This window comes from Rhinolophus hipposideros, assembly GCF_964194185.1.
Source record: "Rhinolophus hipposideros genome assembly, chromosome: 24".
NCBI lineage: Eukaryota > Metazoa > Chordata > Mammalia > Chiroptera > Rhinolophidae > Rhinolophus > Rhinolophus hipposideros.
The window spans coordinates 12,956,484-12,981,879 of NC_138070.1; the positions used below are offsets into that span (position 1 = coordinate 12,956,484).

The 25,396-nt window shown below is 44.1% G+C and overlaps 3 protein-coding genes across 11 annotated transcripts; 2 read left to right on the forward strand and 1 right to left on the reverse strand.

Moving 5' to 3' along the window:
• The first annotated feature begins 3,249 nt into the window (after positions 1 to 3,249).
• COX6A1 (cytochrome c oxidase subunit 6A1) lies at positions 3,250 to 5,303 on the forward strand. Its single transcript, XM_081037449.1, has 3 exons — positions 3,250 to 3,410; positions 3,557 to 3,699; positions 5,026 to 5,303. Exons 1-3 carry the CDS (start codon positions 3,308 to 3,310, stop codon positions 5,107 to 5,109), a joined length of 330 nt encoding a protein of 109 aa, XP_080893575.1. The 5' UTR covers positions 3,250 to 3,307; the 3' UTR covers positions 5,110 to 5,303.
• Positions 5,304 to 8,393: 3,090 nt separating this feature from the next.
• Positions 8,394 to 23,356, forward strand: GATC (glutamyl-tRNA amidotransferase subunit C). 7 transcript variants are annotated; one of them, XM_081037459.1, is made up of 5 exons: positions 8,400 to 8,588; positions 8,688 to 8,860; positions 14,101 to 14,204; positions 16,043 to 16,131; positions 22,189 to 23,356. In XM_081037459.1, exons 1-4 carry the CDS (start codon positions 8,508 to 8,510, stop codon positions 16,093 to 16,095), a joined length of 411 nt encoding a protein of 136 aa, XP_080893585.1. In that variant the 5' UTR covers positions 8,400 to 8,507; the 3' UTR covers positions 16,096 to 16,131; positions 22,189 to 23,356. The 7 variants fall into 7 exon arrangements, with proteins under 7 accessions (XP_080893579.1, XP_080893585.1, XP_080893584.1 ...); XM_081037458.1 differs by having other exon boundaries at positions 22,199 to 23,356; XM_081037456.1 differs by having other exon boundaries at positions 20,936 to 22,815.
• Positions 17,506 to 25,396, reverse strand: SRSF9 (serine and arginine rich splicing factor 9). Of its 3 annotated transcripts, XM_081037452.1 has the most exons (6): positions 25,177 to 25,373; positions 24,616 to 24,910; positions 21,327 to 21,484; positions 19,654 to 19,826; positions 17,857 to 18,005; positions 17,506 to 17,735 (listed from the first exon to the last, which is right to left on the reverse strand). In XM_081037452.1, the coding sequence occupies exons 2-5, from the start codon at positions 24,801 to 24,803 to the stop codon at positions 17,862 to 17,864; spliced, it is 663 nt and encodes a 220-aa protein (XP_080893578.1). In that variant the 5' UTR covers positions 24,804 to 24,910; positions 25,177 to 25,373; the 3' UTR covers positions 17,506 to 17,735; positions 17,857 to 17,861. The 3 variants fall into 3 exon arrangements, with proteins under 3 accessions (XP_080893578.1, XP_080893576.1, XP_080893577.1); XM_081037450.1 differs by having other exon boundaries at positions 17,506 to 18,005; positions 25,177 to 25,396; XM_081037451.1 differs by having other exon boundaries at positions 17,506 to 18,005; positions 25,112 to 25,383.

Consider the following 25,396-nt stretch of genomic DNA (forward strand, 5'->3'; position numbering starts at 1 on the left):
GCACCCTCCCCCAGTTTCGCTCCAATGCCTCCCTCATCAACAGCCGTTCCTAGTATCGAGGTGCCCACCCATGAGCTCCCTATTTCAAGGAAATAGAGCATCAGAGAGAGCTTTAGTGGCTTCAGCACGAACGTAAATATCACCAGCTGCCAGAGAAGATGACGTCAAATCCAGGCTGGCTGGCCATGGCCTTGGGGCAGCTCCCTGCACAGAGAGGCCTGATACATTGGGAGTCACGGTGAGGGAGGGGCACATGCCTGGAACTGCCAACTCTGTACCCTGAGGACACATTGATTGGATGGTTCTGTGTATTCTCAAGGTACCCCACGACTTGAAATATTTTTCTTTCTAAACCCACTGAAGTCAGAAATTAAATAGTTGTTCCTTTCCTTGCTAATCCCGATTCAGAACTTACTATCAGTATGAGCTTTACAGGGTGACCTCTTGGAGTTGGTATCGCTCTACCTAAAGCAAAGACTATATGGATTTGAGGTTAAAATAATTTACTTGAGTCCCAGAATGCCTGGGTTCACCACTTGCCTAAAGTTCAGAGTCTCTGAAAAATGGGGGGAATAGTATCTAGCTCACAAGATCAGGGTCAGGATGAATGTATTTTCAATGAGTGTCTATCATGTGCCAAGTGCTGGGGTCACACCAGTGAACAAAACATAGTCCCTGCCCCATGGTGTCTGGTGAAGGAAGGCAGACAATAAACCAATAAATATTTAATATGGCAGATGGTGGTAAGTGCTATGAAGACAGAGAAGGCACAGTAACGAGGATAAAGTGTCAGGGTGGGGAAGAGTTATTTCAGTTCAGGGTAGTCTAGCAAAAACCTTTTTGATAAGATGACTGCTGAGCAGACCCCTGATTGAAATAAGGAAGTAATTCATGGGGCCGTCTTCCAGGTGTAAAATCTTTCAGACAGAGAAATGAGCATGTGCAAATGTCCTGTGGCAGGGGTGTACCTGGAATGTTCAAGGAAAGGCAAGAAGGCCAAGGTAGCTGGAGTGAAGTGGGCAAGGGGGCAGGTAGAGGGGATGATGTCAAAAAGGTGGAGGGGGGGCAGGATGTGGAGAGCCTGATAGCCCACTATAAGGACTTTGGCATTTACTCTGAGGAAGATGGGAGTCATTAGAAAATTTTGAGCAGAGGAGGAAAATGATCTGACAGGTTTTACAGGATCCCATGTAGAGAATAGATTTGTAGGGGAACCAGGTAGAATGAAGAGGAGTTAGGAGGCTCTTGCAATTGTCCAGGTGAGAGGTAACACCTTTCATTAAATTGGTAGTAGTAGGTAGTAAGAAGTGGTCAGATTCTAGATATGTCTGAAGGAACAGCTGTCAATATTGGTTGATAGATTGAATATAAAATAGTGTGTGTGTGTGTGTGTGTGTGTGTGTGAGAGAGAGAGAGAGAGAGAAAACCAAGATGACTTCGAAGTGTTTAACTTGAGGAATGGAGTGGCCATTTACTGAAGTGGGGAAGACACTTTACATAAAGTGCTTAGCATAGATTTGGCACAAAATAAGTGTTCAATAAATATTAGTTATTCTTTGTATTGATGATTTTGGTTTCCTGGGTTATCTTAACTCTGTCACCCAAGGCTTTGCAAATGTTGAGCATACCTGGCAATAACACCGTAGGCATAATACCTGAGCGTGTATTGTGTGCTAAGCACATGATAGACAGAATCTTTACTTAGCGGTACCACCCTGCATCCCTGCATGGTGTAAAAAAGACCTATGAGAAAATGAACGTTTTTTGAATTTTTAACATATTCCAGGGATTGAGCATTTTTCATTTAATCCTGTCTTCAGCACTAGAATGTAAACTGTATGAGATCTTATAGCTCTTTGTGTACTACTGCACATAGTAGACACATTAATTTTTATTAAATGAACCTCCATTATTATAGATGGAAGTGGAATAACTTCCCAAGCCAGAGCTGGGTTTTAATAAATATCTATTGCATAATAAATATTTGCTGGACAAAAATGCATGTTACATTTCCATTTTAGAGAAAAGGAAACAGCAGGTGGCAGACCAGAGATTTGGACCCAGGATTTCCTGATCCCTGAGCTTGGACCCTTTCAATGGCCACTGCAGGGGCTCATACACCCTCTGACTGTTTGAAGATGCCTAGCGATTTGATGACCCTGATTACACCATCGCATGTTAAAACCCAAGCTACTCAGTGAAAGAGCTAATCCTAGATCAGATTGTGAAGCTCTAGTACTCTAGTAATATGATCCTAAATTTTTGTCTTTATGAAACTGCATGACCATAAAGCATTCGTTTTATCTAATTTGCCCAAGTTCACACAAGCTTTAAGGGAAGGAAACAAGATGTGAACCCAGTCTTCCCACACTAGTGTCCCTGTTTGTTCTTCTCTCAGGCATTCCTGACCTGAGGCACAAGGTCTCTTAGGGAGTCTCTGGATGTACTTTTCGGTACCTACTTCCCCCAACATTGTCTGCTAAACTGTGTGTGCTTGGAAGCAGGTGCATTTTTTTTGGGGGGGGGGGGGAAAGGGTTCATAGCTTTTATTATATTCTTAAAGGTACCTATGATCAAAAAGTTTAGTTTTCTTTTATCTTATGTATCTAATTTTTAACTTTTATTTTTAAAACAATTTTTAGATGAGTACAAGGAAGAAAAAAGAAGAAACGAGGGGCGGAGGGGGGGAGAATTGTCGAGCCAAAATATAGCAGATGCCAATTTTTGTTTCCCCCGTTGCCATTCATTTATTCATTCACTCATTCATTCATTCAGTAAGTTTGCATCGAGCACCTGCTCTGTGCCAAGCGCCATTCCAGAATCTGGGAATGCTGCAGAGGGGCACTCTCGGCATCAGAGTTTACATTCTATCAGGGAAAGCAGACAAAATAATAATGCTGCTGACGATTATTATTGCAGGTGCCATGAGAAAACAATGCAGGGTCAGAGAATGGGGAGGAGTGGAAATGGCATCATAGATAGGGTGGTTTGTGCTGGGAACCCTCCGTTGCTGTCCCCGGACTCCAACGAAGGGAGCCAGCCCAGATGCCAGGGTCCTCTCCACGAAACTTTCTTTTGCGCTTAGCCTCACCAGGGTGGGGACGGTAGGAAGGAGGGGTGCACACGGGAGGTGCACAGCGCATGCTCCCTCCCGCTCCGCGGCTCCAACCTTTTTGACAAGGTCAGGGCCGGTCCCGAGGAGAGTGCGCAGGCGCCACCCAATAGGCACTTCCTTTGAGGTTGTGGTCCCGCCTCCGCGGCCTGGCGTCCTGCTTCCCTTCCGGCGCTGCGGGGATCCTCGTCAACAATGGCGGCGGGAAGTGTGTCCCGGTTTTCTGGGCTGCTGGGTCGGTTCCAGCCACAGCTGGCGCGGCTTATGTCGAGTGGCGCCCACGGCGAGGAGGGCTCAGGTACTGGGGCTGTGGTCGGTGGGGCGGGCCTCAGCCCGAGTCCGGAGAGTCGGCGCTGGACTGTGACCTTGGCTTGAGGCTTGGCGGGAGGGGCATGAGACCCGGGCGGGCCCCCGCCAGGCCTGAGCCGTCGTACCCCCCCGCAGCTCGCATGTGGAAGGCCCTCACCTACTTGGTCGCGCTCCCCGGGGTGGCAGTGAGCATGCTGAACGTCTTCCTGAAGTCGCACCAGGGAGAGCACGAGAGACCCGAGTTCGTCGCCTACCCCCATCTCCGCATCAGGTCCAAGGTACGCTCTTGCAGTCTCTCCAAGTGTCCGTTCTCCTTTTTATTCCAAACGCCCTTGTCCACATTCTTCCTTCTCTAAAAGCGTGGATGCCGGGCGTGTACCGTTTCTCAGTATCTTCAGTCTTTATTTTATCCGGTTTTACGGAAGGGAAAACGGGGGTGGGTGGAATCACGTCTGTTTCTTTTCCCAAGTCATACAGTAAATGCCCTTCGGTGTTCCTTTTCTCTGATTCATCTCACCTTCTGCCTTCTGATAATGTCCTCAAACAGCCGTCGGTTACAGAAAACTTGGAGGTTTGGGAAATTCTTAGACTGGCAGTCGGAAGGTGGTTCACCTTTTAGGACCTGGGCATGGAGGTGTCACACTATCTGGCAGGTAGTAGCTGCATGATGAAGAGACTGACAGCTTTTCCTATTCCCCACCTCTACGCTAGTTATCATAACTATTTTATCCTTTGGCTGTTGATGTAGATATAGTCATGTGCTTTGCATTATAATCGTGCAAATATTCTTAACAAGAGCCTCTTCTGGTTCTTTAAGGACTGTTACATCACTTAGCCCAGGTAGGAGTCACTTCATAGAAACTTAATCTAGATTCTTAGATTCAGGAAGAATTTTTGAGTTTTTGAGCCCCATTCACCCTTGTACAGTAGAATTAGAAGTCGTACAGCAAGGTTTTTCAATTTCAGTACTATTGATATTTGGGGTTGGGTAATTCTTTCAGGGATGGGGGCTATCCAGTGAGTTGTAGGATGTTTAACAGCATCCTTAACCTCTACCCACTAGATGCCAGTAGTACCCCACCCTCCCCCACATGCCTCCAGATACTGCCCAGTGTCCTTGAGGGGCAGAATCATCCTGGGCTGGAAACCACTGCCCTAGAGCAATGCTTTTCAAAGGTAGCATGCAAAATAATTGAGGAGGGTCGGTTGCAGTTTCCAGTCCAGAAGTTTGTTTCAGGTCTGGAATGGAGCTCAGGCATCTGCATTTAAATGAATATCTCCCCCATACTCACCTCTGCCATTCTGATACTGGTGATTTGAGGATTACACTTTCATAAACACAGCACTGATAGACTAGTTACCAGGGAGAGGTTTATGAGTTCCAAACTTGAGCTTGCTTTTCCTAATGTCTACTTAAAGGGCTCTCCTGGAAGTTTTGCGCTCCCTTAAATTAGGGGAAGGCTGAAACATGCCAGTAGTTAAAGGACTAACTTCCATTTTGTTTTTATGTATTAGCTGTCATCCTATCTATTTTAAGCAGTTCGTGGCAGTGGTATTTTTGAACTATTTTCTGGACTATCCTAATTGGGATCTTCATTCTACAGCCCTTTCCCTGGGGAGATGGTAACCACACTCTATTCCATAACGCTCATTTGAATCCGCTTCCGACCGGCTATGAAGATGAATAAAGAGAACCTGGCCCACTACCCACTGGGGACCACAGCACTGGTTTGGACCATTACTCTGAACACGGACCAGAAAAGTGTATGGGACCTTAAGCTGACCTTCTTTCCTGTATCAAATGATGACCAGTGTACTGATCTTCCATCCCCTTGCTTATGGCAGGAGGTGGCTTAAATAAACAACTTTAGATTGGTCATGAGCTGAGAATTGCATTCTTTGGTGTTTTTCCCTCATAAATTAGCATTTGTGTTATTTCTCCTGTTTTCAGGTCCAATTCAGGCCTCTGAATAACAGTGTTAACAGGCCTGTCCTTGGTTTCTAGTGCCTGGGGGGCATAAAGCAAAAGGAGTGGAGGTAGTTAAGTATCAAGATTGGGTCCTGACAGACTTTGAAGGGCAAAGACATTGAGTGGCCAGCAGAATGGCTCTATTTTACATGAGAAAGAGGTGTGTATCTGTGATTCTCTAGTTAGTGCTTCCTGTATCCCAGCTTTCTCACCTCCCATTCTACTGGCGTTTGCTATGGTCAGATCATTTTCTCCGAAGGTGTCACGTTCTCACCTTGGTGTCATCTCGCAGCACCATGAGGGATGGGTCAGAAACCTTTGGAGAAATAAAGGCAGTATCTTTGAAGTAGCCGAAACAGTTGGAGGATGAAGTCAAAAGAGCATGAGGAACAATCAGAAAAAATTATTCTCTCAGTAGCAATTACAATAAAAGAACATGGTTGGCTTGGAGCAGATTTTATTCTGAAGGCTCAACGGACAGTTCTGTGGTAAGAGTCAAGAAGCTACAAAGTTTTGGTGTTAGCACATATAGTAAACTGGTACTGCAAAGGTGAGGCAGATAGAAACACGGTATGAAAACAATTTACAGTAAGGAAAAAAGAATCCCTGCTAGCTTTGCCATTTTGTGATCTAACCACAGCTTGTGCTTCCCTATAGAGCTGTTGTGCTTGTGGCCAGTTTGAGTTCGGGGCAAGATTTAACTTCAGCTTGCTGACTGGTCTCCTTTAGCTGGGTTCCAAACATCTTACAATACTTGCACAATGGACCCTAAACAGTCAGAATATAAATGCAGAATGTTTTCAAATGACATTAAGGACTGGTCACATTAAATATGAAGTAGTAATAAGTAAAGTGGAAAGAAGATAGAATTTAGGCTTTCTGTAAATCAAGTTTCATACTACCTTTGGGCACATATAATAAATTGAACCCAATTACTCAAGATATGCAGTTGTGGGGACTAGATGATATTCTAAACTATGTAAATGCTCACCTGATCCTGATATTTGTGCCATGAGACGTTTAAAGATATTACGTAGCCTACTGTAGAAATACATTTTAGAAGTCGGCGGGGTTTCTAATTGCTATACCATACTACCTTGCTTAGAGAAATCTTCTCTTTTTCTTCACTTTTAAATTACAAAGCATAGAAAACTCTACCCTGTGTATGTGTGGAATATGTGGGGTAAAAGGGTAATGCTAGTTCTATAAAGTACACTGAGTTCCAGCACCAAATAGTGATAAAAACTAAATGTTAACAATTTATTCCATCTTCATGATTACAGACATTACATGACAGGTGGGTAAACAAGGCAAATAGCAAACTCTTTTCTCCCATTTAACCAGATACATACAGCATTTTGATGATATACAGGTTGATTTAATTTATTGACTTGGGTTGAAAGCTAGCAACAGCTAATCTTTGCAATTTAGGATCTTCCTCCATAGTATACTCCAAGGATCTTAACTACTGAACTTTACTGTGATGGTGTTCAGTCTAACATTCTTGAAGTTTTCGCATCTTAATCTGAGATCTGACACCTCTTGTTAAGGCAAGGAACTGTTAAAAGCTTCCTTTTGGCTTACTGAGACCACCAGCAAGCTTAACCGTTAAGTTACTATATAAAAATAAAACTGCTCCCAAGCGTTGATTAAAACTGTTGTGCTGGGATCCGTTTTCAGAGCATTAGATCCCTGAGAAAAAAGAGGTTCTAACCAATTGCTTTCATCAACAGTGACCCCAGCACAGTGTACCTAATGTTCTTCGCAGCATAACTCGAGGTCAGGAAATCCTGATCATCCTGACATGTTTATCATTATTTACATAAAAGGTATATTCAAAGCTGATCCCAGATGAAATATTGCAACTATAATCCCAAGAAATTCAGTTTTAGCACAATGAGTTCCTGCACAATGCCAGAGCAAATGAGAAATCATCCCGAAGCAGAGTGATGGTTCATCATCTTTTACAAGTGAGAAGAAAACATCGAAGAGGAGGAAATAAAAGCACTCCCTCGTAAACTCATTAAATCAATGGCCATCTTCACAGCCTTCACAAAATCCAGAGTGCTCAATTTCCTTATTTGAAGAGTCCATTTTCAAGGTGACTGTCAAGGTCAAGAAGAGCTTTCAGGCTTTTCTTTGCCATGGCCCATGAACTCCAGTCCTTCAATAGGAATCTCCTTCTCTTTTATTGCTTTCTGAAGGGAGAAAACACGTTATAAAGGTCAACATGATGCTTACCAGCTATGTTACTTTCCGGCTATGTTACTTTGAGCAAGCTTTTCCTGTCTGCAAATGCGATAAGGATAACAGGAATTACCCTGAGGATGTTTTAAATTAACTGGGAGTGCTGTCCTTACATGTCAAAGTAGTTTCACATCATTTGGGGCTGGAATGAAAATTTCCCTAGCTGGTCGACAGAGAAAACAGGCCAACGAAGAGATTATAACAAAATGAAACCCTCCATAATGTCTACCTGGTCACAGAGAGGCTCACACCCAGCCTCGCCTCCGAATAACAGGAAAAATGCACCACCGCAAAACTCAAGGAAACGACTGTAGTGAACTTGGCCTAATCACTTCCTGCTTCTGGCCGTGAGTGGGCCATTTTTAAAATACGAAGAACTACGCCCACTTTGTAAGTTTAGGAGCACCAAATAAACCAAAGCATATTACTACGCTCCGTAAAAAGTAAAATACTACACACATGCCTAACTTTGTCATCTGGAGAGACACCAGGCAGCTTTGGCGGTGGCGGCAGAGCCTCACTGAGGCTCTTCTTCACCCCCCGCATCCCAACCCTCGCCAGAGACGCGGCGTGTGGCCCGGGACACCGCACAGAGCGCGCGGGGCCGGGGCCGGGCGAGGGCGGCAGCTCACCTGAACACACTGCTGGTAGCGCTTGAAGAGGTCGGTGCACGGGTCGCCGGAACTGTCCCCCTTGAGGAACTTCTCGGCAAACCAGCGATTGAAGCACTGGTCATACTCGCGCTTCATGTCGGTGCATCCCTCCCCTACGCTGTTCATGGCGGCGGCAGTGGCGACGCACTCTGATGTCATCACCCTTAGGCGCGTCGCTTGGCTTTGACGCGCACTACGGCGGCCGAGCAGGGGACACATGTGGGCGCGGGCTGCGTGGCTGGGCCTTCGGGCCCGGGCGGGCGGGCGCCGGGGCTTCACCTCCGAGGCAGATCGCCAGGTAAAGGCGGGGCATGGAGGGTCCCTAGGCGGGTGGTGAAGCAGGTCGGAAAGCGGACCCGGCCACACGCTCCGCCTCATCTGCCCCCGCCCACCCCAGGGAAGTGGCCGCATCACGGCCCAGGTGATCGAGCACCTGGAGCGTCTAGCGCTTGTGGACTTCGGCAGCCAAGAGGCCGTGGCCCGGCTGGAGAAAGCCATCGCCTTTGCAGACCGGCTCCACGCCGTGGACACGGACGGGGTGGCGCCCATGGAGTCAGTACTGGAGGACAGGTAAGCTCTCGGCCGCGGCCCCGAAGCCTGGCCTGTGGCGCCTGTCGCAGCCATTTAAGGTGGTGATTAGTGTCTCGTTTCCCAGAGGGAGAAAGAGCTTTAGGCGAGATGCAGAAACTTGCCCAGGGTCATCCCGCGGTCAGTGGTTTCCCGCCTTCCCCTCGTTCATTATAGATCCCGTCACTCCCGTTTAAAATCCTCGAGGCCTCCCAGTGTCACTGGGAACAAAATCCAAACTGCTGATCGTCACCTTCGAGGGTGCACTTCACAGAAGCTCTGCCTCCCACTCAGACAACTCTTACCAGTCCAGTCACATTGGCGTCCTTACTGTTTCTCCAATGTGCCAAATTAGTTCTTTCTTCAGGACCTTTGCACTTGCTATTCCCTTTTTCGTGGACAGTCTGTCTCTTTGGTTCATCGTCTCCGAAGGACGTCTCCTGACCACTCCAAATTCCTTCTCCCCTTCCAGTTACTAAGTCCTTATCCTGTTGAGATTTCTAATCATTTTCTTGATTTTTTTTGTTGATTTGTTGTATCTCGTTATTAGAATGTGAGATCATGTCTGACTTACTGTTGGGATTCCTGTCTCAAAATTTTAAATGTACATATTTTCTGACCTAGTGATTCCCTATGGAAATAATCTGTGAAAGTGCATCAAGATGTAAGCACAAGTGTCCAGGGTATGCAAATCTGTTCATAATACAAAAAGCAACAACAAAACCTCCAGAAACAATCTAAGCGTCCTTTGTATCATACAATAGGATACTCATCAGCTGTTAAAAATAACTAACTACATATACTGGTATGGGAAGGTCTCCAAGATATATTTAATAAAAAGGGCAAAGTTGAAAACATTGTATATGGTATGGATGCTTTATGTGTAATCTGTTTTACATATTCTGGTGTATGCATTGTTTCGTTTTGTCCCCTGAAAAGGCATGCAAGAAACCTTTAGGAAGTCTTTAAAAAAAGTGGGAATGCAGAGGGAAGCTTTAACTTCATTTTATACCAAGGACCAAAAACAAATGCCTAAGGGGCCACAGTAATAACAGAAGTACTGAAGTAGTGTCGTATAATGCAATAGGGAGGGGTGGGTCTTTGACAGATTAGTTTGTGAATACTAAAAGGGTGCAGCCTCTACTAATCTCTACCAATTGTTGCCAAATTAAATACATTTTCAAAGAAAACGCTTTTTTCGGAAAGCAGACTTGTTTGCTATTTGGGACTGCAGCTTCTTAGGATGGTTGTGTAGCTTATAAAGACAAGGCAATCTACAACTGTGTCCTAGCCTTTTCCTTAGGGATTTTTAAAAAATAAACTAGTACAAGTGGGAGCAAGAAAAGATTAGTGCCAATAAGGGAGAGCCAGACCTATCTGTAACATAATCTTGGTGTCAAGTGCTTGCTAGCCTCCTAGTTTCGTCTTTTATTCCTTCAAATCCTTTCTCTATTTTGTAAACTCATGCTCAGGTCAGAAACCTATTTGTCCAAAGTTCCAGTGTTTCAAAACAGAAATCTGATGTCATTCGCCTACTCAAGCCTTCAGGTGGCTTCCCAGTGTTCTTCACGATCAAGACAAAAGCTTCACCATAGCCTGTTTGGCATCATTTAACCGAGGCCCTGCCCACCTCTCCAAGACAGTGCTGTAACTTTCAATTCCTTGAGCTCACCATTCTTTTTTCTTCTTAGAATTCTGAGCCCCTTGTCTTTACCCCCATTTCACCCCAGCCAATCTTTTTTGCCTAACTTATTTTTCAAATTTGAACTGCCACTTCCTCAAGGTGTTCCTTCTTCTATGTTGAATCAGGTTCCCTTTCGGGACCTGTGGCTTTCCTGGTATTTCACAGAGCTGTAATTTTACACGTATGTTATACATCTATTTGAGTGCTGATTCTCTGCCCCTCTCCCACTCATCCACATTCCAGGAAGCATGTCTGTTATCGCTTATGTTTTCAGTACCTAGCACTGGGCAGTCAATATTTGACTGTTACCATCTTTGGGAAAGTAGGGGATAGAAGCACAAAGTGTCAGAATTTCCCAAGATATCTAGAGGGTAACTAGAGAAATCCAACTATTTATTACTCGGAGAAGAGTTTGTGAAAAAGATGAAGGGGGATTTGGATTTGGTGGTTGCAATAGTGATTTGGTATTCAGTGATCTGCACTCTTGCCGTAAATTTAGAGACCAGTTTGGGTTAATGATTTCAATTTAGGGATTTGACGTTTTGTAGGACTTTCACGTTTTGAACATTCTGCCTGCTAAAAAAAAAATTTTTAAAGCATGCTTACGTGCTAGGCACTAATATTTACATGCATTAACTCAGTTATCAGCTCTCTCTCCCTGGAAGAGAAATACTAGTATCTCTTTTATAGATGAAACTGAGGCTCAGAAAGGTTATGTAACATGCCCCACCGTTTCACAGGCAGTAAGAGATTTCAGGATTTGGAACCCGGAGCCTCTGCTCTCAAATAGTGCTTTAGATATGCCATCTAAAGTCAAACCCTGGAAAACCTTATTCTTTCATATCAAACCCAGAGGCTGACTCAGATCAAGTCCTGACTGCAGCCAAATAGTTCAATGCTTAGCATCTCCCTCAGAGCCTTATTTGAACCAAAGACTCTTGGCTAAATTGATTAGCTTTCATTCCAGTCTGCATCAAAGTAGAAATAAATTAGGAAGGAGGGCAAAGGCTAGTAGATGAGGAAGTAGAGTGGTGTCCAGAGAAACGACTCCTGGCAACCTGATACCAGGGAAGGGCCAGAAACTGCAACAGCAGACCTATCCCATTGGTCAGTCCAAGGGCCAGCAGAGGCACTTCTTCCTCCATGTTGCTATCTTGCTTTCCACTAAATGCTTTTTATTTGCATTTCCCACGGTTACTGCCTATGAGCTTCAGAGGGCAGGGATTTCAAGTTCACAGTTGAAGCCTTTCTCAACCAGGGTTTTTCATCTGAACCAGGACACAGAAAGATCCAAGTGACTCTTTTCAATTCTGCCAAGGATAGTTCATAATTAACATTAGCCCAGATAAACAGAAGTTGATTTATTATCAAAATGGATGTCCTATGGTATTCGAACTAAATTCTCGTGTGTAACCCAGACCAAGAAAGATGAGGTGAGGTAGGCATTTAGTTAATCAGTAATTGAAAGGCACCTAAAGAGCTCAGCAGTTCCTGTTCTGTTTTATGTATGATTCTGAGGTCAAGAAAAGTTCAGCCATTTGCCAAGTGATGGGTCTGCTTGACGTGGTACCCTCAGAGACCAGTAGCCTATAATTACAAAAACATAGGGAGATGGTGGGTTTATTCTAGAAACAACTTCATCATAAACAGTAATTAGGTGGAAATGTGTAATATTTCAAGGGGTGAATTTTGTTTTTCTGGTAGTTACTTACACAGGAAACCTGATTCCAAATGAGTAAATAAATCAACTGCTACTAGATTAACTTTGGGAAGCAATAACTTTTAACCACCTGTTGGCAGTAGTAGAGTCTTCGTCAAACCCTCCAAGCCCCAGGAACTACTAGCAGCGTCCAGTCTGTAGGGAGTCGGCAGGTTAAGTGTGATTACAGCCAGTTAAGTGCACAGTTACACTCAACGAGTGGTGGGGACTGAGATGTACTCTCTTTCTGAAGGAGCAGATACCGTTGTTTTCCCCAAAATAAGACCTAACCAGAAAATAAGCCCTAGCATAATTTTTCAGGATGACATCCCCTGAACATAAGCCACAATGTGTCTTTTGCAGCAAAAATTAATATAAGACCTGGTCTTATTTTCGGGGAAACACGGTACTATTCAGCACCCACCTTTTATGGATGAGAATACAGCCCAGCATTATCAGATCTTTTTAACATCATTTAATCTTCCCAGCAATTCTATGAAGCATTCTACAAACAAGGAAACCGATACATTGAGAAGATAAGTAATTTGCCACGTGAAGGTAGCTGTGGTGAGAAAAGCACTCACCACTGGGATTTGAATTCAGCTGTGATTCAGGAACCCAGGCTCTTAGCCATTTTGTTATACTGCCCAAAAGAAATATAAACTCCAGAAAGTCCAAGGGTCACCTTTATGGATGATTTTTATTTTTGTTCTCCAAGTTTTCTTAAATGAATGCATAATCCTTATATGGTTAACAAAAAACACGACTAGTACAACCTTCTAGTTTTTGGCAAGAAATTTAGTCTGGAAAGATCACACTTGTTCAAGGCCACACAGTTAAGATAGTGCCAGATCCTGGAATGGACTCCAACTCTCTACTCTTTGTGCTATGAATAAGTGTCTATTGTGTCTAACCTTAGACTGGGTGCCACGAAAGAAACAGAACTAGTCCTTTCCTCCCAGATGTTTGTTGTTTGTTACATCTTTGCCCCTTTGTCCCATGAGGTTTGGCCCTAGGTCTATGTCTGGCTCAAAGCTGATCCCCTAGCAGAATGAGCAGACTGCTTCTTTTTCAGCTGGAAGCAGGCTCAGACCCCGTCATGTACTTTTCAACCTTGAAACAGTAGTAAAGCCTCATAGGTATATTCAGCTCCTGTTTGGTTTCAGTGGTTTGCCATCTGGATACTTTAATGAAGCCACTAGGCCCAGAGAACAGTGGGAGATTCCTGAGCTGTTTGTGGTACATCTTACAAGGGGAAGCACTTTTATGTCCACAAAGGTGGCTGCAGTGAAAAAAGCACTTGTCTTAGTACCAGAACTGGGCTCAGATCCCAGTCCTGTCACTTAGGAGCTAGGTAGTACCCTTAAGTCACTTATAACCACTCCTGAGCAAGTTACCTGCCAGGAAGTCCATTTCCTATCACCCCAATCTCGTTATTTCTTGCCCATCCTTTAGCAGTGACATCACCTATTCTGAGTACTTGTTCCTCAACCAGGCTGGGTCAGGTGCCCTTGCCTACTCCCTTGGCAAGTTGTGCGCACCTGTTAGATTTAAAACATTATATTGTTAATTGCTTTTAATTACCTATCTTCACCCAAAGCAATTTACTCATAGTAATCATCCAAAAATATTTCTTAAACATATCAATCCTAAGGAATAACGACCACTTACCTCACAGGGTTGTTGGGAGACATCTATAAACTATATATACACTGTCGTTTGGTCTCCAGTTGACCATAGCTCCTCCACCATAACTCAAGAATGTGCTGTCCCCTTATTCTCTCAATTCTTGACCCTCTCCACCCATGCTCTGTCAGCTCTCTTCTCTGAGAGGGTAACCATAAGCCTCTGGTTTTGTAGATGTCTATACTTGAGACCCGACAATGTGGTAGAAGGCAACTGTGCGGAAGAAGTACTACAAAACTCCCATCGAGTTGTGGAGGAGTATTTTGTGGCCCCTCCAGGTACGTGTTGCCCAAAGTTGTTTAACAGATTGTCTCACAGTGAACTAAGAACATAGAACTGTGATTTCCAAATTTGCTATGTGAAAGCACTTTAAAAAGTATAAAGTGGGAATTAGGTGAAAGTGGTCAAAAGGCACAAACTTCCAATTATAAATTAATAAGTTCTGGAGATGTAATGTACAACATGATGACTATATTTAACAATACCGTATTGTATACTTGAAAGTTGCTAAAATAGCTCTTAAAAGTTCTCACCACAAGGGAGAAAGTTGTAACTGTGAGATGATGGATGTTAACTAAGAGTATTGTGGCAATCATTTTGCAAAATATGCATGTATTCATTATGTTGTACACCTTAAACTTAATACAATGTTATATGTTAATTATCAATAAAATTGGAAATGGGGAAAATCCCATTAACAATTTTTAAAAAGTATAAAGTGCATTTAGGTGGTGGCATTACGGTGGCAGTAGAGTCCAGGGGTCATGCTCACCTCTACAGGCCAGTTGCTAACAGGAATGAGCAAAACAGAACTGGGGGGCAGGTGTGTACAGTAGCAAATCTGGAACTCAAGCTCTGCCTGAAGGGGCAACTGGCATTTGCTGCTTCTCATTCAGTACCGGGCAGGAGGAATGTGAACCCATTTTCCTAGAGAACTTGGAGATCTGGCATTTTGTGTGATATTTCCCAAATTTTAAGTACTGACAACTAATTCAAAAATGTTTTAAATAAAAGACCATGCAAATAAAACCTACCTGCAAGCCAGCTGCATCCTGTGAGCCATCAGTTTGCAACCCCTGGTGTGGAGATTTGCATCTTTAAACCTCACTGCAACTATTTTAAATGGAAGCTTTAAAGTAACTCGGGGCCAATAATAAAATCCAGAACCTTGGATGGGCTGAACTGTTTTTATCTCCTCTGCAGATAGGTGGGTCCTCAGAGCTTCTGCACCCCTCTGGTTATTTGGGAATGTGACTGACTAGCCTAAGCACTCAGGTAGACAGCTTTCCAAGTGCCAACTTCAAATTCAGGAGATGTCTTCAGAGGAGAACCATTCTGAACAGCCTCCAGTGACAAACAGCAGCCCTCCAGCTTAGGGCTTACCTCTTTGATCAAAACTAACCAGTTAAAAAAAAGCTTCGGTTATGGGATGTAAAGTACAGCATAGGGAGTATAGTCAATGGTATTGTAATAGCTATGTAAGATGTCAGAGAAGTAGTAGATGGGGGGGGGGTTATCACTTTGTGATAGACAATAGTAAATGTCTAGTATGTTGCTTTGTACACCTGAAACTAATAAAAAAAGATTAAGAAGTAGAAAAAAGGCAATTTGGATAATAAAACAAAAACAAACAAAAAAAAGCTCTGGTTGAAGCAAGGATGGAAAGGAAAGCTGAAAAATTTGTGAACTCAACTCTTAACCATGCCTGATTCACTAAACCACCTCAGTCAACTGTGGAAATAAGATTTTATAATCCATCTCAGAGCCTGACGGTTGTCACTGCTTCAGGAGACACACCCACTGATCACATGCTATTTTCAAATAGAACCTATATGAGACTGCTTCTTGGGACAAAGAGTTCAGTCTTTCCTTCCATTCCTATATGCATATAAACAAACAGCTAATTAACCTGTCTGCCCTTATTGAAAAGTGCATTAACTAGGCTTCACTTACAACTGTGGTTCTTGCAGATACTCAGTTAGAAAAACAGGATAGCAGCTACACTTATTTCCATTGCTTATTTTCCATGACAAACCAAGTGATAAGTTAGCTTAGTAGAGCCAGTTGCAAAGCAGGCTCAGCTATAACATTCTTTTTTGTTACTGTTTTCAAACAGGTAATATCCCTTTGCCAAAGCTGGATGAACAAGAGCCCTTCTCACATCACTGAGTAGCTATTCTGGGAAGGGGTACCCTCTGAACACATGTAAGCACAATAGTACTTTGTTATTATGAACACTAATGTTCCCACTTCCTTCAGTAATCTGAAAAAATTGATGGTTAAGTTTTGTTTTTTGTTTTTTTAGTAACTCTTCTGAAGACAGAATTGGGAAATACCTAGGTCAAACAAGGCAGTGAGTTTCTGATGCTAAAGGAAAAGGCATTGTCAGTTTCCAAGGAAATGGATCAAGTATTTACTCACAGGTTGTTCCGTTTGTTCGGAAAACATCCCCCTTTATCGCCTCCCAAAGACTGTCTACCAGACTGCACTTAAGTGAATTTTTCTATCGATGTGACTGTTAGACCATTGCATCCGATCACTGTGTGACAACCTGAGCTGTCCTTTTTAGTTGCTGTTTCTGTCCACCTGAGCAGCCTTTTATCTTTACTGAACACACTTGAATTTGTTCCTGGTTATCCACTTTGTTCTGAACAGAGGACTTTCTGCTAAGATTTGAAGAAACAGACTACAGCTTGGGAACCCCTAACCTAGAACCACACACCATCCCACAAAGTGATTATATAGCCATACCTACAGTTTCTCTTTCTGAAAAGAACTTTTAAAAGTAGTCCTGGTGTTAACTAACAATACTTGTTGTATATTAAAAATGTGCTGAGCGGAGAGATCTTATGTTACATATTCTTACCACATATATATAATAAAGGAGTAGGGAGACAATGGGTATGTTTATGGTCTTGATGGTGGTGATGGGTGTATGCTTAATCCCAAACTCATTGAATTGTGTACGTTAAATAACTATAGCTTTTTATGTCAATTATAATTCAATAAAGTGGTTTTGAAAAAAAAAGCCCCAGGCCTGGGACAAAATAGATCCCCTCCAAAGATTATTGAATTAATAAGCAGAATCCAAGATGGTGGGGTTTTTTAGTTTTTGGTTTGTTTTGTTTTTTAAGAAAGTTCAGATACCAAGGATATGAGACAGAAATTAAAAGTGATAGAATAGTAATTTAGATTTTTTTTGCTAACCAAACTGCCAAAGTTGGTTTTGGCTAAGAATCTCCCAGTGATCTTTATGCTGCTGCCCATTTATGAAAGTCTGTTTTTATTCTTCCTATTCCCTTCCCCTATCTACAGTGCTCACTTTCCTGTTAAAGTAGCTTAATTTATAAGCTTGGTCTTAAACTATTATAAGAACCCTGAACCTGCCCTTGGGATTGAAGTTCTCAAACCACCATCATCAGAGCAACTATCTTTATCCCCAAATAAAGATATCCACTCCTGTTCCTTACCAGTTGGGTACAAGTTGCCACTACAATGCCGTGATTTTTCATTTTTTTTTAATCAGTGTGCCTGTTTGGTGAAATCTATGAACTTATTAAACAAGGACAACCACACATGTCAATTACTAAACGTTTAAAATATATTTCTAAACAGAATGCGCCAACTCAGTCACAGTAACTGCTGATCTCCATAGCAGAGCAACCCACAAAGACACAGGACTGATTTTTAACCCCCAGAATCAGGGGTGAAAAATATACAACTTGTTTCTGAACCAAAACCACACTTTCCACAGCTGAAAATGTTTCACTGCTAATATGGCCCTGGTAGAAATTATGTAGTTTTATTTCCTTAAAAAAAAAAAAAAAATTAAAAAAATTTACTAAGTCACTAAACCATCAATCTGGAATGTAAATTCTGAGCACAAAGCAGCTCAGTTCACCTAAAAGATAAAGAAAAAATTCCCATCACCTGTTTCAGTAGGGCCTGAAAGGAGAGAAGTAGTGTGGGGAACCCCTGCTTTGGTATGGAGAGTCACGGCCTCTTGACCCAGACCTAGACCGTGAGTAGCCATAGCTGGTGCTTCTCTCTGGATAAACTCGGATGTAGGAAGCTTCACCCTGCAATTCAAACAAAAAGGGGGAAAAAAATCAGACCTAGAAGAATAAAGCATACCAACTATGCTTTATTAACGGCTGCCTAACGTTAATAATTAACTATTGAGCACCATTTGCCTGGCATGACGTCATCTCATCAAGATCTCATAATAATTCTGAAGCAGGTACTCATATCAGCAGCCCTTTTCAAGAATGAAGAAAACTGAACGCTATCATATGCCTAAAGTGACACAAATAATAAATGGCAATGTGATATGTGGTAAATGCTCAAATACTAGTTACTACTGTTAACGTATTTCAATTACTGCCACTGACCCCCAGCATGTAAGAACTGGAAAAGATCTCAGAGCTGTTATATATAGTTCAGTCCCCTCCCACTTCATGTATGCATCTTTCGATGGGCACCTATGGAAGGAGTTAACCTATATTCAGCGTCTCCCAGGTATCATGACCTGGCCCAGATGCTCTAGTCATCTTCGTAATTTCGTTTCCTGGCAAGTCTTATAAGACAGTGCTATTATTTTGACTATTTTGCTTATGGAAGAACCAGGGTTGAGAGTAGCCTGGCTAAGCAGCTGAGGAGTCATGTTTAGGCTGGCCTGTCTCCAGGTCCTTTGCTCTCAGCTAGCATCCTCAGATCTAAAGATGCTAAGATGAAAGAAGCCAGCTGCTTTCCCAAGGTGAAGTCAGTAAGTGCATTTACCCGGAGCTCTGCTGTGCAGTGTAACTGACAAGGTTCTGTTTTATTTCTGTTCGAAATTCAAGTCCTAGGGGTTAGTCTGAACAAAAAGCATTGCTAAGCCATAAAATTAGGGAATTACATGAATCCTTAGAAAAAGAAATGGGCCTAGAAGTTCATGTGGGCCTAAACCCCACAGCAAATCAGGACAAAATTACCAGAAAACTGGTGGTCTAATATCTGGTCTCAGTGGTATCAAAGGGACAGTCACCACTTGAATCACTTTGAGATACTATCCAAGGCAGCAGCCGCCTTCTTGAAATGAAGGACATCAAGAACTAAGTCTACAGGGCGAGGTGATGGACCACAAAAAATGCCAAGCTGCCTCAGGTTTCAGAAAGGATCCTGTACAACTTGGGGAAAGAAAAGTGAAGTGACAGCTCAGCCCCAGTGGCAGTACATAGAAAGGCTGAGATGATGAGGTTGGCTTGCAGAGTTCAGACTAGACCCAGAGGAGGGACAGCCATAATAATTAGGTTCACAGAGGGACACTGCAGATTAAGCCAGTTGTGAAAGGGATGTTATCATATCACGACAGACTGCACCAGTATTCTCTCCGGATTAAAAACACTACCGTGTTTCCCCTAAAATAAGACCGGGTCTTATATTAAGGTTTGCTCCAAAAGACTCAGTAGGGCTTATGTTCAGGAGATGTCATCCTGAAAGGTCATGCTAGGGCTTAATTTCCGGGTAGGGCTTATTTGGGGGAAACACGGTATGACTGCAGACCTCTGTAAGCATCCCTGCTTAGGTATGCTTAGACATGAATACCTTGGCTTTCTCCACTTAAGGTAAATCTTTAATGGTACTGTGAGGTCGTCAAATGGCAAGTGCATAGCCTGTTGCTACTTCTGCTAGGTCAGCTTCAGGTGAAGTGGTCTGGTACAAGCTCAACAGAAGGTGGGAACCCACCTCATGAGAGCGGAATTTGGTGTCATCCAGTTTACGCAGGGCGTATTCCATGTCTTCTTTTCTGAGATACTCAACCATCCCCATTCCATCCTTCTGCACATCTGCATAACAGACGTCCCCAGCTTCTCGCATGTGATCCTTCAGGTCCTGCCAGCTGCCTGATGGAGGAAGTCCTAGGCATGGAGAACATAAGAGAAGAGGCCACATCCTTCAGCCATGTTAACTGCCCTGTTAAGAGCCAGCAATACCTAGGATTCCTTCTCCATCAGTCACTACTTTTAAATCCTAAGGGTCCCTAAATCACAAATCTTGATAAGGGACATGAAACCAGAGAAAAGCACTGAAGTATGTGTGTTAAACCACCTTAAGAAGCTGGTCCTATCCTAATCTTCCAGAACAAGCTTTCCAAACAGAGCAAGAAGTCCATCCCATTACAAGTTTAGTATCTCTGAGAATTCATAGCCTCGCTTTCTTTGTCCTGCATAATATCAAATTCCCCAAGACTTTGAGTTGTAATTTTTCCTGTTATGACATTTATCAGTACCATGATTTGCTTGACTAGGTTCCCAGGACACGGGAATTTTGAAACCATCCAACGACCAAAGTGTAGCAGAAGGTAACAACAACAAAAATTTAAAGTTTATTTTTTTGTAGGTGCGAATAACTGACAAACTAGACAAAATACCTCTTAAAAGATCACCTATATTTTTCAATACAGTTGGGGGAAAAAGGTAAGACTCAGATGCTAAAACTGGTCGGGAGTCATACAACCCTACCTGATGTCATGAAAGGGAAATGTGCTCCTGCTCTCAAAGGCTGTGTTTACCGCTCACAGCTCAGGACTGCAGCCATTTCCTAATAGTTTTCTAAGCAGGATTTCAGAGCAGCATGGAGAGAAAAAAAGATATGTATGACATCCTGAAGGAGGGAATAGAGTTCTGGGGTTAAAAAAAATTATGAGGGGAAACAAAATCGGCAGATACTGACAGTATCACTCGTAAACACCAGTGGAGTCCTCTGTGATTGTGTGACATTCACATCTAAAAAGGTGCCAGGCTCAATACATTTCACTCCACCAGGGCCCTAAAATGTACAAAAGGCCCCAGGTCTTTACCAGTATTAACATTTCGAAAGATGCATAAACCTCTGAGCTTAGCATTTCATCTCTTGTCAACACTAGACATTTAGTTCTATACTTTGTAATACAATCCCTAAGATTCAAGTTGTTTTCTTTATTTATTTGCATAAGTCCAAAAACACCACAAAATCTGCCCTTTTTCAGGATCCAAGCAAGGCTGGATAAGTTATTCAAATCTGGCTCCTGGAATGCCTTTCTATCAAGTCCAATACCAGGGTACACTTCAAAAGAAAACATCTTTAGAATTCCAGTACAAGGGGTTTTGCCATCATCTTGCCTTTCAACACTAGAAAACTCTGTTATAAGGAGCAAGTTTATGTTCTACCAAGGCTGCACTACCAGTGCAATTTCATTTGCAAGATACCTGCTTCACTGGCAAGACAGGGCAGGGCTTCAGACTGTCAGTGTGCATAGGGTATGGAAAATAAAGCCCCACGTATCCCATGCACTGAGGAAGAAAGCTAACATTTCTTGGAGGCCAGACTGTGCTAAGTATTTTACATGCATCATTTCATTCAGTTTGAAAGGAACATACCTGAAACAAGAACTCGGAAATCAGATCTTGTAGGAGGCCCATTCCGCCCACCGCGGGGCCACCCACCCCGACCTCCATAAGTCCTGGGGAATTCCACACGAAGGCGACATTGGCCATAATCATAACCATTCCGTCCATAAATTGCATCTTCAGCATCTCTGCAAAGAAAAGTTTGGTGTTAGTGCTGCTCAGGAGGCTGACTGACTTCCCAGTGAAGGGCATGGGTAACAAGCATCAAAGGAAAACCTAGAGAGAGAAAAAAACAACAAAACAGGATCCTGAGACACTACTGCTTTGGTTTGAAGACCTTTCATGATATTGGAACTAAAATTTACAGCTGTCACATACAGGGCTTTCTAGGTATGAAATGATAATGGATAAACAGATTATAAGAGGACTAACTCAAAAACAAGAACAAATTGTTGACAGATGACTGATTTCACCTGTAAAACAATGTTTCTCTCACCTTGATGGGAAGTTTCTCAAAATGTACACCACACACTCGTCCTCTAATAGTCTCCCACAAAGCCTAGTACTATCAAGTCTATAGAAAGAAAAACCCATTTAAAACGAAGGCTCAAAAGACAAATGCAATTTAGTTTTGTATAAGAAATACAGAACTTTCAAGTGTACATTTTCAGCATGGTTTGGAGAAATTATCAAATTCTCATACAGCATAGGGAATATAGTCAATGGTATTGTAATAGCTATATACGGTGTCAGATGAGTAGTAGACTTGTTGGGGTTATCGCTTTGAGAGGGGTGTGAATGTCTAATCATTATGTTGTTTCGTACACTTGAAACTAAAGAACAACCCCCTCCCCCCTGACAATTTCACCAAAAAAGGTGAAGTTACTTTTAGTCTTTCCTAGGGCTCTGGGAGAGGTACGAATGCCAAGTTGGGTCTCCAGTATTGGATGGGAGAAAGAACGGCCTCAGAGCTTGGATGGACAAGCAGAGCTGAAGATACAGTAATGAACTCATCATTCAATTGTCACAGGCTCATAATCACTTATCAAGATTCTAGTCACTGGATTAAAAGCAACAAGGACCACATCCAGTGCAACCCTGGCTGTATTTATAATGCAATGGGAGAGACAGACTTGCTAGGGTTTAAACCAGACTTCGAATACAAATGGTAATCATTCTACTACTTACTAGTAGCTGTCTCTGGATAAGTATTTAATCAAGTATTTACATCTCTAAATGTAAATGTATCTCACACGGCTATTGTAAGGATTAAATAAGATACAGTGTGTGCAGTGCTATGCTTGAAACTTGGCACATAGTGATATTAAATGATAGCTTTTCTCAACAAGACAAGTAATAACAAGTGTTGGAGAGGCTGTGGAGAAAAAGGAAACCGCATACACTGTTAGTGGGAATGCAGGTTGGTGCAGCCACTATGGAAGGCATTGTGGAAGTTCTTCAAAAATTTTAAGAATAGAATTACCATATGACCCAGCAATCCCTCTCGCAGGTATATACCAAAAAAAATTGAAAACATTTATCCATAAAGATATACGAGTATGTGCTCCAATGTTCATTGCAGCTTTATTTACGGTGGCCAAGACACGGAAACAACCAAAATGTCCTTCAATAGGTGATTGGATAAAGAAGATGTGGTATATATACACAATGGAATACTACTCTGCCATAAGAAAAGATGAAATAATGCCATTTGCAACAACATGGATGGATCTTGAGATTATGCTAAGCGAAATAAGTCAGAAAAAGTCGGTAACCGTATGACTTCACTGATACCACGTGGGATATAAAGCTGAAAGCAACAAAGGAACAAGACAAACAAAGATACAAAAACTCAGACACAGATAATACCAGAGGGTGAGGGGGGAGAGGTGGTAGAAGAGAGTAAAAGGGGTCAAATATATGGTGATGGAAGAACTGACTCTGGGTGGTGAACACACAATGTGATATACAGATGATGTACTACAGAATTGTACACTTGAAACCTATGTAATTTTACTAACCATTGTCACCCCAATAAATTTTAATTAAAAAAATTTTTCAAAAAAAAACAAGACAGCTTTCCTATTATTAAAGGAATGTGGGAAGCGATAACAGTGTAACATATTCTATAGTAAGTCTGTTCTAAAAGCACAGAACAAGGGGTTCAAATCCTCCCTTGATCCCTCATTAGCATTCTTTTATTAACTCTCCAAATCCTGTTTCACCTGTAAAATGTGGTTACAGGTTGTCAAATACGCTACATAATACGAAGAATGGTACGTGACACGTGGCGACTACTCTAAAACCATACCGGAACTGTTAGTAATTCATAGAGGTGCAACCTTCTGCAGTTTCGGGGTGAAAATGCCTCTTTCCATTTTTGAGGTAAACGGGAAACCTCGGGGTGCCTCCCACCCCCGGCTGCTCTCCTGGCCCCATGCCACCACATCAGGTGGACACGACCCCTACGGTCAGTCCTGACAGGGACGCCCGCAGGGCACGGCCTGGGTAACGCGTTCCCTCACACGATGCTGGAGAACAGGGCGCGGGCTACTGTTTACCCCGAGCGGACTGACCAGGAAAAGGCTGTGGCTTCTACGAACCACCAACCGCAGTTTCGAAAGTTTCTAGATCTTTTCCGTGCTGAGGGCCGGCAATGTTCGCCCAAATCACCAAGCCCCCTTTGAGCCGGTTTAGGAATCAAGAGCTTCCAAACCCTTGGGGCATCTAGCGGTGCCTCCCTCACGAGCGGAGGGCGGTGAAATCAGAGACCCCGCCCCGGCTGCTTGAGGAGTTTTTCCAAGTCCCTGATGCTTTTAGAAGGACAGGGCCCTGGCCTTGGGGACCGGGCGCGCGCGCGGACGGAGGTACGTTCCATCCCAGAGACCCCTTTGCGACCGCCGGTGCCCCTGAAAGACGAGCTCGGGCTGGGGGAGGGGCGGGGAGGCGACTGGCCACTCCTGCTCTTCCCGAGCCGGCTCCGGGGCCGAGGTTCCCAAGCCCTGGGCCGCTTCGCCCTCGGGGTGCCTCTCCAGCTGCGTGGGAGAGAACGGTCATTCGTACCATCCGGGACGCCAGTTCGTGCGGGCTTGCGCCCTCCAAAACGCCAGTTTTTGTATTTTTTAAATAAAGTAAAAAACTAATAATAGAGGAAGTGACGACGGCGCAAAGGACGGCCGCGAGCCTGCGGTGAGAGGAGGCCTCAGCTCCACCCGGGGGCGCCGCGAGGGGTCTGCGCTGAGGGGGGAGGGGAGGCCATGGAGCAGGGCCGGGCCCGGGGTTTCGAGCAGGCGGGCGAGCGGATGGAGCGGGGCCTCACCGGGGGTCCTCGAAGCGCACGAAGGCGAAGGGCACGAGGCCGTGCCGATTCTTGAGCTCGATCTCGCGGATGCGGCCGTACTTGTAGAACAGGTCCTCCAAGTCCTTCTCGCGCACGTCGGTCGGAAGGTTCCCCACGTAGATGCGCCCGTCGCCCTCGCCGCCGCGCTCGTCCGCCCAGCCCGACATCCGCACTGCCGGACGCCGCGGGCCCGCCGCAGCCCACGTCGCCGCGCCGCCGCCTCAGCCGGGGTCCCCCTGCAGCGTACCCGCGGGCTCGGAGGCGCTCAGCCGCACTGCATTGTGGGAACGCGGAGCGGAAGAGAAGGGGTCGGGGGAGGCAAAAGGAATCCTCTTAAAGGGGACGCGGCTGCGAGACTGCGCGTGCGCGCAGGACCCCTTTAACCACCCCTCCCTAAGGTGCCACCCCCCACACCTTGGGCACCGAAAGGGGTGTCCAGCCACTTGGGTTCACATTCGAAAGGCAATTCACTCACGAGCTGTGTGGACGTGGGCAAGTGACAGACTCCCTGTCTCTTTCTGCCTCTGTAGAGCTGCCTACCTCACAGGCGTTTGTGAGCGCTTCACGGAGCTGGTTCAGGGGCCAAGGTTCCCAAGCCCTGGGCGGGTTCGCCCTCGGGGTGCCTCTGAGTTGATGCGTGTAGTGCCCAAAGTGGGCCCCGCGGGGCTCCCACTCTGCGTGCGGGGCCTCGGAGGGAGAGTGTCAGGACCCGGCCGCAGACCGACCCCGCCGTGCCTGAACGAGTCCGACAGGCGAGTCC